The sequence below is a fragment of the Apaloderma vittatum genome, unplaced genomic scaffold (genome assembly GCF_000703405.1).
Source record: "Apaloderma vittatum isolate BGI_N311 unplaced genomic scaffold, ASM70340v1 scaffold5925, whole genome shotgun sequence".
In the NCBI taxonomy this organism is placed as follows: domain Eukaryota; kingdom Metazoa; phylum Chordata; class Aves; order Trogoniformes; family Trogonidae; genus Apaloderma; species Apaloderma vittatum.
In genome coordinates, this window is record NW_009716416.1 from 70,647 (window position 1) to 85,738 (window position 15,092).

Below are 15,092 nucleotides of genomic sequence, written 5' to 3' on the forward strand. Positions count from 1 at the left end.
GGAGCTGTAGCAGCTTTGTGTGAAGGTTGGGCTGAGTTGTTCAAGGCGAAGCCAAGAGGAGACCCGGGGGAGGTGGTTTCACTGCAGCAGCATGACTTGAGAGTGTTGAGATATTGGTTTCTTTGGGGTTATCTGCTTGGGTACAATGTCATGAAAAGAAGACCAGAGAGAAAAAAGATGAGAAGTTGAAAGTATCATAAACTCCATGCACTTCTAGGCGTTTCCAGCTGAAAAAAAAGATACTGAAAAATAACCATTCCCTACTAGGTCCCCAACACATTCACAGTGTCACCCCCGCTGGGATTTCCCAGGGAGGGAGGAGGATGATCCCACCCCACCCATTGCACCTCTGCCTTACTTTGACTGGTTTAGTAGGTTGATGGGGCTGGGACCAGGACTGGACTCAATGATCTTCAAGGTCTCTTCCAGCTGATACAATTCTATGATTCTCCGTGCTTGGCGTCTCCCCTTTCTGCTGGCGCAAAGCTGAAGCTGCTCCCTAAGCTCTCACTTGCTCACGCTTAATACACTTTTCTTTGTATTTTCAGGGAAAACTCGGCGTGCCAGGACTGCCAGGCTACCCGGGCAGGCAGGGCCCAAAGGTAACTTGGAGGGGTTCAGCCCACCAGCGGTGCGGGGGGCGCTCGGGGAGCCACGGGATGCCGGGCGGTGACGGTGGTGCCGCACAGAGGACTTGGTCCCCTGCGAAGGGGACAAGGTGGAAGGGCAGCGTTTCCTGCCCATGCAGGACAAATTTATAGATGGGTCAAAAAAATTGCTGCCAGCCTTCCATCAGCGGAAACCCAGGAGGAGTTCTGCATCGCTTCCGTCTCCCATGAAGCGGTGGGAGAGGAGGAGGAGGACACGCAGGATCGCTTCGGCTGCGGATGTGAACAGGCTCCGTCTGAGCTTTCTTGCTGGTCGTGGGCGTGATAGTCCTGCTGCTTGTGTTGTGTTTTATATCTTCAAAGATCCGTGCTAGTCTTAACTGATTAATTAAGGAGAATAGTTAATGAATCAGGGCTTCCCTGAAATTAAAATAAAACCGCTATTTGCAGATTTGCAAACAGCTTTTCTATCTTACCTACACGCCCACCTTCATTTGGGCCATTTTCAAATTTTCAAATTTTCTTTTTACTTTAAAACTATGAATTCCACTATACACACTAAGGCTGCAGCCCAGTTTTTACATGCCCTGGAGGCTTTGGGAACTTAGGATTTTGTTCACTTTTTTTTTTAAGAATCATATTTTATTATTCATGTTCATTTCTTGGGAGAAAAAAAATCGAAAAACCCACAACAGGCTTGTTTAACACTGGAGACATCATTATCTGCGAGAGATTGTTTCCTGGTTGTGGTGTTGATGGTTTGTTTTATAATTTGCATTTTACATTTGGGGTAGGGTGGGGTTTTTTTGCATTTCTTTGACTAATTCATATTTTAAAAGCAGCAGCAGCTATTCTCCAGGCGCTCGTATCAGAAAGCAACGAGTCGGGAGTTAAATTTTCATGTGCAACGTAGTGACTTAAGAGCTCAAAAACAAATCCCTGCCTGCTCCCCAGGCGCCCGGCACAACCATGGGCTTTGCAGTGACTCCTAATGAAGCATGGACCTTTTTTTTGTTGTTGTTGTTATTTTTGGATCAAATTTAATTTCTGAGGTCATTTCAGGTCTGTGTTTGGGTTTGGTTTTCCTTAAGGAAGCGTTGGGGGTTGTAGATGCCGGCGGGTGCTGGCTGGGGGTTATCCCGGGGCGCTGGCGGGGATGGACAGAGCTGCCCTCTCAGTGTCTTGACCCACTCGCTCTCTCTTTTCTCTTTCCCCAAGGGCTCAATCGGTTTCCCAGGATTTCCAGGAGCCAACGGAGAGAAGGGCACACGGGTAAGAAACACTTTGCCAAACCACTTTGCTGATTTTTATATTTATTTATTTTTTAAATCTCTCCAAAGCAAGCTCCTTGGGCTGATGCTCTGGATGCTTCTGCCCCAAGGGGTTGCCCAACGAGGGTCGTCCCACCCTGGGATGAGGTCCCCGGTGAGAGGTCTTTGGGAGAGGAGGGTGCTGGTGGTAGCCCAGTCAGCTCTACGGGCAGCAGCTTTCCAATTAAACACTGGAAATTTTTCCCCTCGAGGTATTTTAAGAGATTCCTCTGAACTCGAATCCTTCCCGTGCCATCAGACTCTGCTCAGGGCATGGCAAGCTTTTTAATTAACAGTAATTATTCGAGATGGGTGAATCTGTTCAGAAGCAGCAAGAACCATCTTTAGCCTAAATTGAGATTCAAAACGCGTAGCCGAAAATACTCTTACAAGTTCTTCCTTTGAATAAGCGGAGTTATTCTGAATTCACAAACACCCTTAAAATGTGGGGACTCCATCCTCCTCTACCTCTCAGCCCACCTCCCCAGGCTTTGCTCCAGAGTAGGGACTGTCTAAATACAGTGGTGATTCTTCTGTGGAATAAGCTAGAATTAGGGGATTCAGAACACAAACACAAAGTCATTTTCTGTCCCAGCTCTGGTCGCAGGGACAAAAAGAGGGAAGGGGAAGAGCGAGTGGAATTAGTTTCCTTTTGACTCTCATTTAAATACAAATTACTTGTAACAGACATGTTTGATAGGAACCCAGAAGATACAAATCACTTTGCACTGCATTAATATCATGGCACTGAAATTTGGTTTATATCTCCCCTCTTTTTTTTTTTTCCCACTGAGTAATTTTCATTTCATTCCGAACTACAAATGCAGCATCTTCTCTCCTCCCTCCGCGCCGGCCGGGCGGGAGGAGGGAGGCCGTGAATAAGACAGCTGCCACGACAGCCTTGAATTCACTCTGGCCCTGTAATTACCACCCGCCTTATCAACTATAAAGCAATAAAATCCTTGGGCTGGATTTTCGGGTGGTACCAGCATTGCAGCGGGGCGGAGACGTGCTGCTCTGCATCCCTGAGCATCCGCAGCTGCTTGCTCCATCCGGTAATTTTATGCTGGTGGGATGGAGAACCAGAGCGCTGGGGTGGGAAACCTTTCAGGGAGCGGAGCAGGTACCAGGAAGGGGTTGCTTCTGAGGCTGGCAAAAATCCCCAAGGGTTAGGCTGCTTGAATCTGGGGAATATCCAGCCTGAAAGGGGTTGAGGAGGGAGCAGGCGTGCGGGGAAGGGGCCCAACCGCAGCACCAAGCAATGACAAGATGAGAAAAGACAAAAAAACTTAGTTACGCCCCCCGTCGCACCACTCTTTTTTTTTTTTAATTAATTTTCAGTTTAGGGATGGAAAAGGGGTTTTTTTGCATTACACGTTCAACAGCTCACGTCATCCTGGCTCATGAGAAGTGCCTGGTGGTCACTGTCCCTCTCCTGGGCTGGGTCAGGCTCTGGAGCACATGGCACCACAGCCCCAAAACCTCTGCTATAAAGGAAGGAGACAGAAATTGGAGGAGAAATGATGGGTTTTTGTGCGTGGGGAGCAGGGACAGGGAGTACAAGCCAGACCCCGAAGGGGAAGGGCTGTCTTCTGGCATGCCTCTGTCAGATAGAAATACGTTGGTTTATTTTATGGTAATTTCAATTTTTGTTCTCTCCGATGTCTGATTGAACCATTTCTACCATTTTACACCCAATCTAGCAGCTTCCACTTGTTTCATCAGTGTATTTGTATGGGAGAGAAAGAGATGAGAGGAAGGGAAAAGATTTTCATGTTCAAATCTCTCCTTTAGTAAAAGGAGCCCAGCTTGAGATCTTTATGAGAATAGCAGAAATACTGATTTTCAATAACAGATTCGGTATCCTATTTTCTTTTCTTTTTTTTTTTTTTTTTTTGCTCCCAAGTACCCAATTTGAAAAAAATGAAAAGCAATTATATACACAACAATAGACTGAGCTGGGATCACAGGGTGCCAAACCAAATGGAGACCATCAACTTAATTCAAGCCTCATTGAGTTAGACTTGATAAATCCCCCTCTATTTCTCCTGAGATCACTAAATTTGCTATTTTTATGAGCATGTCCACATATAGTCAAAAAAGAGTTTTGAAGATTTCCTTCTCCAGTGCAATGTGGAGTAACCCAATTTGCAGCTGAAACGACCAAAAATCATTTGTTTGTCTTTTCTCTTTACACAGTATTACTATTACGCTACTCAAGGCGGTTGTTTATGTGTCCAAAATAATATAAATCACGAATTTCTCTTACGATTGTCGTCATCTAGGAATGGAAATAAGCTTTCTAGCTCATTATTTCAGCTGCACAAGTAGTCCTCCCAAGTCCCTAAATAGTGAAAAAAAGAGGTGAAAACCAACTGCAGAGGAGCAGAACCAGCAGATCCTGCCAGCAGCAGCAGCTGAATTTTGGCTCCCCAAACCTGAAACTGCAGCTTCTGGCTGTTCAGCTGCACAGAAGGGCTGGTGAAGTTAAAAAGGGGGAGAAAAGTGGATGTTTGGTGGTTTTGGAGAAGTGTGACCTGCTAAATATCATGAGAGTTTTGGCGAGTGGGCACTGTGCCTGTTTGCACCCAGCTGCCTGCAGCCGGGGTCGAGCTCAGGTGAGCTTGCTCGGGTATTTCCAGAACCTGATCATAAAATCAATAGTTGGAGGTGAATAAGTGGTCCTATTTTTAGTGCTAATATGTCCCTGCTATTAGCATGGGGTAATAGATCTCCCTGCTCGTCTGCGCTGACAGAGCCTGGGGGCGGGTGTGGAGGTACCGAAATCCAACCACTTATCTGAGTGCCTAGAAAATAATCTGAATTTAGATGCCTTTCCCTCTGTTTGAAAAATCTAGGTCTGTGTACATTTGCAGTGCTGTATAAATTCTTCGCAGCAGTACCCAGTGCTGTATGCATGATTAATGATAGCAATAAGCAGGGGAAAATTTTACTTAAAAATAGATTTGAGGAAGCAGGAGAGGAGTGGGGGGGGCTACCTGCAGGGACACACTTCTCTCAACCTGCTCGGAATTTAGCCTCCCGTAGCTACGAGAAAACCAGCCGGAGTACTTTAAAATTACTTTTATAATTAATTAAGAAAAGGTGTGCCAGCAGGGTTTATTAAATGGAGCCACAGAACAAGGAGGAGTCAGCAGGACTAATTTTAGTAGCTCAAAGAAAGTTGATTGTAAAGTTTTCCAGCTCCCGTTTTATGTTCGCCTGGTTAACGAGCGCCAAATACGAGAAGACAAGATTGTGAGATGATGGATTTGGGGCAGAAAATGGCAAGTGATATTTTAAGCTTTCTGCATTCCTTACTGTGGAACGCAAGTCTTTCTCTTCCTTCATTTAACAGGTAACAACAGTGGACCACGGGTCCAAAGGAAGAAAGTTAAACCTATTGGCATTTTTCTGGTGACTCGACACTAGCCCAGATAGTGTTTTCAGGGAACAAGCTCTAGGCCATTAGTTTTCTTTTAGGCACGGGGTAATGGAGCTTAACGTGCTGCCAGATTTAGGACCCAGGCGTCTCTGTCTTTCCTCTGTCAGAATTAATCACAGCTCCCCATTACAGGGAGCTGAGCGCGTCTGTCAGAGCTCATGAACCTGCTGCTTTGTCGCTGCTGCGAAACGGGCTCTTAAATTACTTGCTTAGCACAAAGTTTGCCGAGATGAAGAAAGATTTGTAAATATGTGGGGCAGCTTAATTGGTTCGTGTGGCGTAAAATACCAGCTCAGAGCAGGAACCCCGCTCCGCTGCTGTCGCTCTGGGAATATTTGAACAGCAGGGGTCTGGCAACACGTGGGTGTGGCGCTGTGAGCCAGCCTGCCCACTCCCTTCCCCGCCAAGGGATGAGCAGAGGTCGGCAGGGAAAAGGGTTTGGGGCGACGGAGTTGAAGGGCTTTAGTTGTCAGCTATGGTGTGTTGGCTGGCTTTTTAGGAGACTGCGTGGTGTGAGTGGGTAGCCTCGTCTTTGGAAGACTTTGTGATGTTTTAAAGCACTTCTGAAGAGGTTCCTTCCCATCTGCCTTAAAATCAAAACAAGAATCAAGAGATACAAATCATAGAATCATAGAATCCTAGAATGGCCAAGGCTGGAAGGGACCTCAGAGATCATTTAATCCAACCCCCCCGTCATGGGCAGGGACGCCTCTCAACTAGATCAGACAATACATGGGGACCGAGCGGGAATTGAACCCGCGACCTCAGTGTTGTCATTGTTGTCAGCACCGCGCTCAAACTTGCTGTGGTTCTTTTCATTGAAAATGATAACCAGAGAGGTTTAGGGGATAGTTTATGTTCAAGAGGCTTCGTTGTGGATTCATCTGCCCCGATACCAGCTGCTAATTCCTCTTCCTTTCTTTTTTTTTCAGGGGACACCTGGCAAACCAGGTCCAAGGGGGCAGCGCGGTCCAACGGTAATGACCCGATTCTTCATTCTTGTGCATTTTAAAAGCTTGTTGGGGCCAAGAGAAAGCGGGATCCGATTTGTGCCCTCACCGGGTAGGATCTGGCCTTGGATGGTTAAAACTGAGCAGAAAGGGGACAACGATTCAGGGCTGGATTTCACCACTGCGCGTGGTTTGAAGTTGTCAGAGCACCCATGGCAGCTCGCTCCTGTGGCTAATGTGTCATCTTTTGTGTCTTTTTAAGGGTCCACGTGGGGAAAGAGGCCCTAGGGGAAGCACTGGGAAACCCGGCCCAAAGGTAAGATTTTGGGGAGCCTGTTGGAATGGTCCTAAAAAATGTTGGTGTAGGAGACTGTCTGGTTCATTGCCCTCCCTTTCCCTTCTCTCCTGATCTTCACTGCCTGGCCAAATGGTTCATAACCCACCCGTGAAGTGTATGCACAGGTCTTAAAAATGTGTTGAACCACCTTTCAACAGGACATCAAGTTCATGTATGGATTCAGAGCTGGTGCAACTAGAGGGGAGGGAGCACATCAGGGACCAGCACAACCTCTCAATCCACTGATGATCCCACTAAGCCCCGTTTTTTGGAGATGAAGCTGCATTTAAACCAACTTAGAGGCCTTAGGTTGTGCCATGGGTGATGGAGCACAGATTGCTGCCGGGCTCCAGAACCTTGTACCTCGCCGAGCCACTTGGTGTGTGCACACTGTGCGCCCACGATTGGTCACTGGGCAGCGTTGGTGATTTTCTGCCAGCCGGTCTGGAGGCACGTCCAGCTCTAGATCCTGCTGCAGAGACCCATTAAGTGACCATCAATCACCGGGCGTGATGGAAGCGAAGCTTTTGTAGCGAGACATTGTCACCACCATGCTGCCGGCTTTAAAAATAAATATCTCGGCTTTGTGTCGGCATGAATTTTTGATAAATACCTCCTCTTTGTAGCAGCATTTATCTCTCAGAGGGAGGCCATTATGTGGTGGGAATATCCTGAGTTTGCTGATGGTATCTTTCCTGTATTTTTATTAAGCAATGGTGGGGAGGAAGAGGGGATGAGAAGCTGCTCGTTTCTCACTGGTTGCTGCTCCTGGTAGCAAATTATTGACAGAGAGAGGCCGGCGGAGCTGGTGGGGTGTCACCATGGTCTTGGTGCCATATGAAGTCTTTGTGCACAGCAGCTGCAATGGTATTAAAATGTATTTTTAATGGTGTGTTGTTTTGTTTATTCATAAAAGGGCAACTCTGGTGGTGATGGCCCCCCTGGTCCTCCTGGCGAAAGGGTAAGGCAGTTTGGTGGGGCTACAGCAGAACTCAACCCAAACCCGTTAGTTTAACATGTGTCCTTGCTTTGGGGTTAAACCACAACAACACGGCAGATGAGGAGGGTTTGCAGGGCTGAGGAGACGGTGCTGGGTCTTTTTTTTTTTTTTTAATATGAGCTTCCTAGCAAGTAGATTGTTAAGAGAGGGGTGGGCAGGGTGCAGGTTAGCATTCTTTGGCGAGCAAAAAGGAAAAACTTGTTCAGAAATATGAGGTGAAACATGCTTGTGTGGAGAGAGCTCTCAAGTCACCTAGAGCCCTCAGGTCCTTTCTGGGCTCTCCAAGGAAGGCTTGAGTGGGACTTTGGGTGTCATGTGTAAGCATTGCTCCATGGGAACAGGGAAGAGCCCCCGTGGGTTTTATGCCGGCAGCCAGAGCCCTGTTTTCCTGGAGGAGGTGGTCCTCTAGGATCACCAAAGTGTTTTAGGTTCCCTGACCATGTTTTCTGGCTTGTTTTGCATCCCAGGGACCACCAGGGCCTCAAGGACCGACTGGATTTCCAGGACCAAAAGGCCCCCCTGTAAGTAACTGTCTTTCTAGAACATGCAAAGAAATACATAAAGTCTTTTCCATCCAGCTGTGACTGCCTGTGCCAGCTCAGTCTTAGCTGCTTTTCTGACAAGCGGTGACGTGCACAATAAAAGGCATTACTGAGACATCATGATAATAACCCGACAGTTTAAATAGCCAAGTAAATTGTGGCTGATTATAAATGTTCATTTCCTAATGACTCAATATCGCTAGGATCTTTCATGGTTGCTCTGTTTTTTATTTTCCCTCTGAATACTGGGAGGACGCTTCTATCCCTGCAATTATTATACACTGACAGGGGACCTCAGAAACTCCTTCCCTGTGGTGAGCAGCTGCTCTGGACCTGCAAGATAAATCTTTCCTTTAGGAGAGGTGCAGGAAAGGGCCATATCTGTTAGGATTCTGAGCACCCCTTTTCACTGTAAAAGGAATGGGAACTAATGCAAGGAGGCAATCAGATTTGATTCAGTCCTTAACACAGTTTTACTACTGAGCGCTTAGTGATGTTCCTTCTCACCCTGGTTTTCTGCTCTAGGGTCCTCCTGGGAAGGATGGATTGCCTGGTCACCCTGGACAGAGGGGAGAAACCGTAAGTAGCCAAAAATCTTGGGCAGATCATTAGTCCCGAGCCTTGTTTTGCTGGCTGGTTTTTCTAAACCCTTCTATGCAGCTGGGGACGTGTGGCCGCACATTTGGTTTCCCTGAAGGTCTGTGTCTCTCCAGCTGCGCAGGATGGTCTGTGGGAAGCAGCCCCTCTTCTGAGCAGGACGGGGTCGGTCTAATGATGATTTGTGTGGAGGCTGTGCACCAACTCCTCTCTCTCTGTCCCTGTAGCAGATTGTAGAGGTCAACACGTGCATCATGCACAGAGAAAATAGGAATGGAGAGATGTAGTGATGCTGACGACCAGCATCGGAGGCAGTTGGGCTTCTGCCATGACGGGTGCAGCAGAGGCAGCTCCCTGAGAGGTGGGAGGGTGTTGGCTGGGGTTGAATCTGGATCAGCACCAGCCCTTGGTGTGGCTCTTGTATTTGGGAGGTGGAGAAGCAGCCAGGAGGACGTTTTCTGAGCAGCCTCTGTGGCCAGGCTCTGCACCTAAAGACTCTCCAAAGCACTCATCCCTCTGATCTCTCAAGGGGAAGCTCACGTCTCTGCTCTCTGGAGCGTGGTGGGTAACGTCCGTGCTTTCTTTCCCATTCCACCCTATGGAGATGTGCAGGTTTTACATCTCTGTGCTCCAGAGAGGGCTGCGATCGCAGAGATTTTTCATGCAAGACAATCTCCATCCATAGCAAGCTCAGCTTTCTGCACCCAGCTGTGCTATGTCAGGGGCAGTTCTATTTTCTCTGGAACCTGCAATGGGGAGAAATAAACGCTTTTCGCTTCTCAATGAACCACGCGGCCAACGCCAGGAACTGTTGCCCAGCAGAAAAGAGTTACAGCCCAGTTTTGGCATTGCTTGTTTGGAGAGGAAGGCAATTCCCGGCCAAGATGAGGGGCGTGGTGGTTTTGCTCCAGTTTTGTCTGTCCACACGGGTTCCTGCAGCACGCTCATGCATCGGCTGCCACCTGAGCAGGGAGCACATGGCTGCTGACGCTGCCTTTTAGCCAAAGCTATGCACGAGGACCTCGCCAAGTTTTGCTTAAGCCCCCTCCAGTGATAATCCTTGGCCGCAGCCCAGGGAGCGGCTCCTGGCTGTTGAGGAGCGCTGCCGTGCACGAGCTGCTTTGTTGGTTTTACAAGGTTTCCTTGCACCGATGTGATCATTGTTTCTCACCGAAGGAGAACGATGAGGCATGTGTGGAAGGTGTGATACCCTGGCTGTCGTGCATCTCTGGTGGTCTGTTGTCTGCACTTTTTTTAGTTGCTCAGAGGATACTCTAAGCAAAAAATGATCCTCCTGCCACGTATCCCTCTGCATGCAGTAATTAGTGTCTGTCTTTGGCATTTTGGGGGATGTTTATTCTTTTTCCTCCGCCGTGTGCAACCGAGCTCATTTGCTGCTGTTGGTGTGTTCCTCTCCCCAGCGCTGCATGTTAGCAAGTAGAGTCTTTGTTCTGTGTTTATTTTACAGGGGAAAAAAAAAAAAAAAAAAAAAAAAAAACAACAACTTCCTCTGCTCAGCTTTGCATTTTTCTCCACTGCCTTTCTTAGCAAACGAGCATCGAAAAGACTTTTCACATTATGCATTTTTCTCCCCTCAACATAACCCACAACAGTTTAATGAACTTACCTGGCATGTGCTAAACAAGGCAATGCAAATAGTGCTCAGCGCATCACTGCATATTTATTTACACTCCGAAAGACTGACTTTAAGGCAACGGTTATGGTATTTTTAAATACACAGTCCTCAGGTCAGGATTAACTTAAAGGTGAAGAGAAGAGTTTTCACCTGCCAGAGCCTGGCTGGGACATTTAATCTTCCTTCACTCTCTGGAACATCCAGGGCACCTACATTCAAGTTGGAAGAGGCAGTTAAAACTTTGCATCTGTTGTCACCGTCTTTTGAGACTGGAATAAAACATCAAACTCCATGTCTGCGTGAATATGAATGGAGAACGGGCTTTCAATTATGTTGGCTCTGAAAATACTCCCAAACAGCTTGCTTCAGTCATTGCAGCAGTAGCTTGCCTATCGCAGGCAAATCCTTTCAGAAAACAAAACCTCTGTTAATTTTTGCCATGAACAAACTTGCAAAGATCACTTTGCCCTGCATCTTCCTGGGGTGCACGCAGACATGTGCAGATCCAGGTAGCAGAAAGCCCTTTTTTTGTCGCCCGTTCCTTGCACAGTGCCAAAAAGTGAGGAGGGATGCATAAAAAAAATTAAATGCTATTTCCACATTGGTAGCCTTGTCACTGCACTCTTATACCTTCATGCAAGAAAACCTAGACTTGAAATCTGTGTCACATGCTTCCCTTTATTTTACTTTTCATTTACTAGCAAATGGGCAGGCTGAAATATTTGGCTGTGTTAGATTTACAAAGATTGGATCTAAAAAAAAAAAACCATGAAAACCTTTAAAAACCTTGTGCCCAAGGCTCAAACAGGATAAAAGGAAAACCATTCCTTCAGATTAATAAAGCCCTGCACAGAAATGGCTGAAATATTTTGCTGCGATAAGACTTTAAATTGTACATTCATTTCCCAAAGATGTTTTGCCATTTCCCCATCAATGACAGGATATTTTTCTGTGATCTGTGGACAGCTAGAATAGCGCTGAGTAGTTTTTTTTAGCATGGCACATTACCATTGGCTCGGGGATTTATCTGATCCTCTTTTGTGGCAATGAGAAAATAGCCCGTATGCCCTAAATGACATTTCTTGAGCTTGTCAGCGTGCTGTAGTAAGAATGACAATTAGTGTGCTTTTTAAAGAGTGGCTTAGGAGAGCTAAACAGTCGCAGTGGTGATATTTGTTATTGTCACTCTTCAAAATGTCCTTATAAGTAGCTGTCATGGAGACTTCGCTGCTCGTCAGTGTTTGGGGAGAAACGCATTTGTGATTTCTTTCAGCAGATGTTGATGAAAGAAACCGAACTTCACTCGGCCCCCAAGCCTGGAGGGTTCTGGGCTTCAGCGGGGCTGCAGGTTGACACTGCCGGTGACAAAAGACGGAGATGGTCACCCAGCCTCCAAGCTCGTGGGAGCTAAGCCTAAAAGAGAGCTGATCCTAAACCAGTACCACAGTGGGGAACAGGAGAAGGGAAATGGCTTCTAAGAATTGCTCAGCATGGAGAAACTCACGTTGACTTTTTAAAAGCCATTTCCTCTCTAGCTTTTGTGAGCGTAGCAATTTTTTTTATATATGTGGCCAGTCCTTCAGCTAAACTGCAATAGCCCCATCAAAACAGCAGAGCTGAGCTTTGAGAATCCCTTTTTCTTCCTCTGTTTCACCCCTGTATGAAAGTAGAAAGATGTATTTTCCGCCTTCTGTTTGATTTCTTCTTTCTTTTGTCTCTGGATGCCCACCCGTTCCCGGTCAGTTGTTCCACAGCGGAGGAGCAGTGGGCTGGCAGTCTGTGCCCCTTGCTGGAGTGCTTCTGCTCAGAAGTGTCACCTCTTTCTCTTTTTCCCTTTCTCTGATAGGGTTTCCAAGGCAAGACCGGTCCTCCAGGACCTCCCGGCGTCGTGGGACCTCAGGTAAGAAGAAAATGCTCCTGTTTGCACCAGCTCTCTGCAGCTCAGCTCCATCGGTTCGACATAGTGGGCTCTCGAAGCTCTGATGGTTCAGCTGGAGCTGCTGGGGACACAGGTTGTAGAGCACAGAGACCCTTCTTCCAGGGCAGGCGAAAGCATGTCAAAGCAAGCTTGATGGTTTGAAATGCTCCAGTGGGTGCCAGCCCACCTTGTCGAGGGGTTAGGGTGGCATTTAGGTAACAACCAACCTCTATGATTCTATGCCTGAAGGCTGCTGTAAATAAAACGTCTCCTGTGAACTTCACAGAGCTGGTATAAAACTGATGTAGGATGAGAGACACCAGCAACGCACAACGTGGCCGAAAGACCCTGTGTAACCAGAGGTTAAACGAGATCTCCAAGGGCTGTAAAGCCTCTGGGGTGCTCAGGGCAGGGCAAGCATGATGGAAGAGTGCTTTTACACACCATAAGGAAGAAATGCATCTGTACTTCATATTCTGTTGGAGTTGGGTTATTTTTCTTTTGGTCACAAAGAACTCTGTGCAATCTGGAAATAGCAGCTGCACAGACAGAGTTTGTACCCGTTAAGTACAGGCGTGCAAGGCTCGTGGATCACTTTGCAGAGTCCCAGACTGCCTAGAACTGGCTTTAGATTTAGTCTTCCTTCCTGAAGTGCTGGAGAGGTTGCTTTTTAATTAGAAAGTAATTAATTTGTCCCCTTTAATGATAGCGTAAAGTCCCTGATTTGTAAATTCCATGATTAGGGGCAATTCCCTGACTGTGTCTGTCTACTCAAGTGCAAATTAGGTTCTGTGGCAATTTCATCTGGCTCCGCTGTGCGCGGTTAGCGTGATCTGTGGCTGCTCAGCGATCGCCCTGTTATTGCTCTGCTTACACTAAGTGGCACCCTGCAGCGTGACATGAATTCCAGCCACCATCCCAGCGGGCACGAGTGTGCAGGGATGTTATAGACCTGGGCGCGTGACTTTTGTCCTCCTCCAAAATGAGCCGCTCAGGAACCTTCTGCACTGGGCTTTTCGTTAGTCTCGTCACCATCAGTGCCCACATAGAGCACAGAGGCAGTCAGTAACTGCCATGTAGTGCAAGCCTAATTCATTATTTAGGCCCCGTATAAGGAAGAATCAGTGTGATTGTAGAACACTTAGGAGGTTTTCAATTAAAAAGAGAAAAAAAAAGAACAAAAAGGAAAAAAAAGGAAAAAAAGAAAAAACTTAAGCATAATTGTAGTAATAATATCTCACTTATGTGAATGCTTTCATTCCAGAGGTTCTCAATGCTTCTAGTCTGTCAAGTGCAATGTTGCCCACTCCCAAAACAAGGTCCCGGTAGATGCCAAGAGGCATCTCTCCAGGGATTCCTGGTGGCACCGCAGGAGGAAGCTATGGGAAGAAGCATCTTCTATCCCCTTGCAACCCAAAGGTCTACACTGATAGTCTGCACCTCTTCCTTTGTTGCTTTCTCTGCTGACACCCACGACCTTCTCCCCAATCTGTTTCTTCAGGGTCCAACTGGTGAGACTGGGCCAATGGGTGAGCGGGGACATCCAGGCCCTCCAGGACCTCCAGGTGAACAAGGTCTTCCTGGCCTCACTGGAAAAGAAGGGACCAAGGTAGGGACCAGCAACCTGCCCAGTTCACCCTCCCTGCAAGCCTGGATGCCTGCCTCTCTCCTAGAGAGGGAGGATTCAGAAAAGACCTGATGCTTGACACCGTCTCATCGCGACTTGAAGCTGGGAGAGAGCAGCCGGGTCTCAATGGAGTGCACATCTTCATCTGTTTCTCCCTGTCCTTGCAGGGGGACCCTGGTCCCGCCGGCCTCCCAGGGAAGGATGGTCCCCCCGGTTTGCGAGGCTTCCCCGGAGAGAGAGGTCTCCCTGGCCCCATTGTAAGTAGAAGCTGCTTGGTCCTTCCAGCGGGAAGGCTGCCTGGGCGGTGCAGCACCCACCTCCCAAAATGACTTTGTTTTCCTCCCTCCAGGGTTCTCCAGGGCTGAAAGGCAACGAAGGTCCCCCAGGCCCGCCAGGTCCAGCAGTGAGTATCCTTGCCCTTACAGGCACCACCTAACGTGTTTACAAGCTTGGCAAGCCAAAACGGAGGGTTAGTCACAGCTCAGTGCTTTATCTGTTATTTCCCTCGCACTAACGAACAACTTGCTGGATGTTGCTTTATTTTACAAGACATGTAATAGCTCAGCCGTTTTGTGGTGCCAGCTATGAATGTACATGACAAGCTGAGGGAGCTGGAATGAGTCAGGACATCAAGAATTTTGCTTCTAAGTCACTCGTTTTCCCTCTGAAAGTTGACCCCAAATGAGATCTGTGCTCAGGGCAGCCCTCCCGGACGAGAATATTCCCCATCCAGCCCTTCCTGCTGCGTTGGCCATGAAGGGGTTCGTTCTCTTGTTCCAAGCTGATAACGGGCCCCCAGGAGCTGAGATCCCTGCAGCACCCAGAGAAGAACCCAGCTCTTCCAGGGATTTTAATTTTAAAAAGATCTGCAGGACCCCTGAGGCTGATGGTACCAAATCACCTCACAGCAGTCACCCCATCCAATGTGCTCAATTGACTGACGTTGCATTTGCAGCATCCTACTGCTGGATTTCTTCGTGTCTGTATCGAGATGGAGCTCGACGTTCCAGTTAACGCTTCTTTCTTTCTTCCCCAAACAGGGCTCTCCTGGTGAGCGTGGTCCGGCAGGATCAGCTGGCCCCATAGGCTTGCCTGGGCGACCTGGCCCCCAGGGACCTCCGG

General features: G+C 47.8%; 1 protein-coding gene across 1 annotated transcript in view; it reads left to right on the forward strand.

Annotated features, from left to right (window-relative positions):
* Positions 1 to 15,092, forward strand: part of LOC104274006 (collagen alpha-1(V) chain-like) — a gene marked incomplete at its 5' end in the record, with an annotated part of 103,309 nt that overhangs the window by 67,325 nt on the left and 20,892 nt on the right. The window contains 12 exon segments of the mRNA XM_009869515.1: positions 549 to 602; positions 1,827 to 1,880; positions 6,296 to 6,340; positions 6,576 to 6,629; positions 7,567 to 7,611; positions 8,118 to 8,171; positions 8,718 to 8,771; positions 12,272 to 12,325; positions 13,845 to 13,952; positions 14,138 to 14,227; positions 14,320 to 14,373; positions 15,011 to 15,092. The exon segment at positions 15,011 to 15,092 is cut by the window's right edge and continues 53 nt beyond it. Coding sequence (XP_009867817.1) covers positions 549 to 602; positions 1,827 to 1,880; positions 6,296 to 6,340; positions 6,576 to 6,629; positions 7,567 to 7,611; positions 8,118 to 8,171; positions 8,718 to 8,771; positions 12,272 to 12,325; positions 13,845 to 13,952; positions 14,138 to 14,227; positions 14,320 to 14,373; positions 15,011 to 15,092 — 748 coding nt within the window.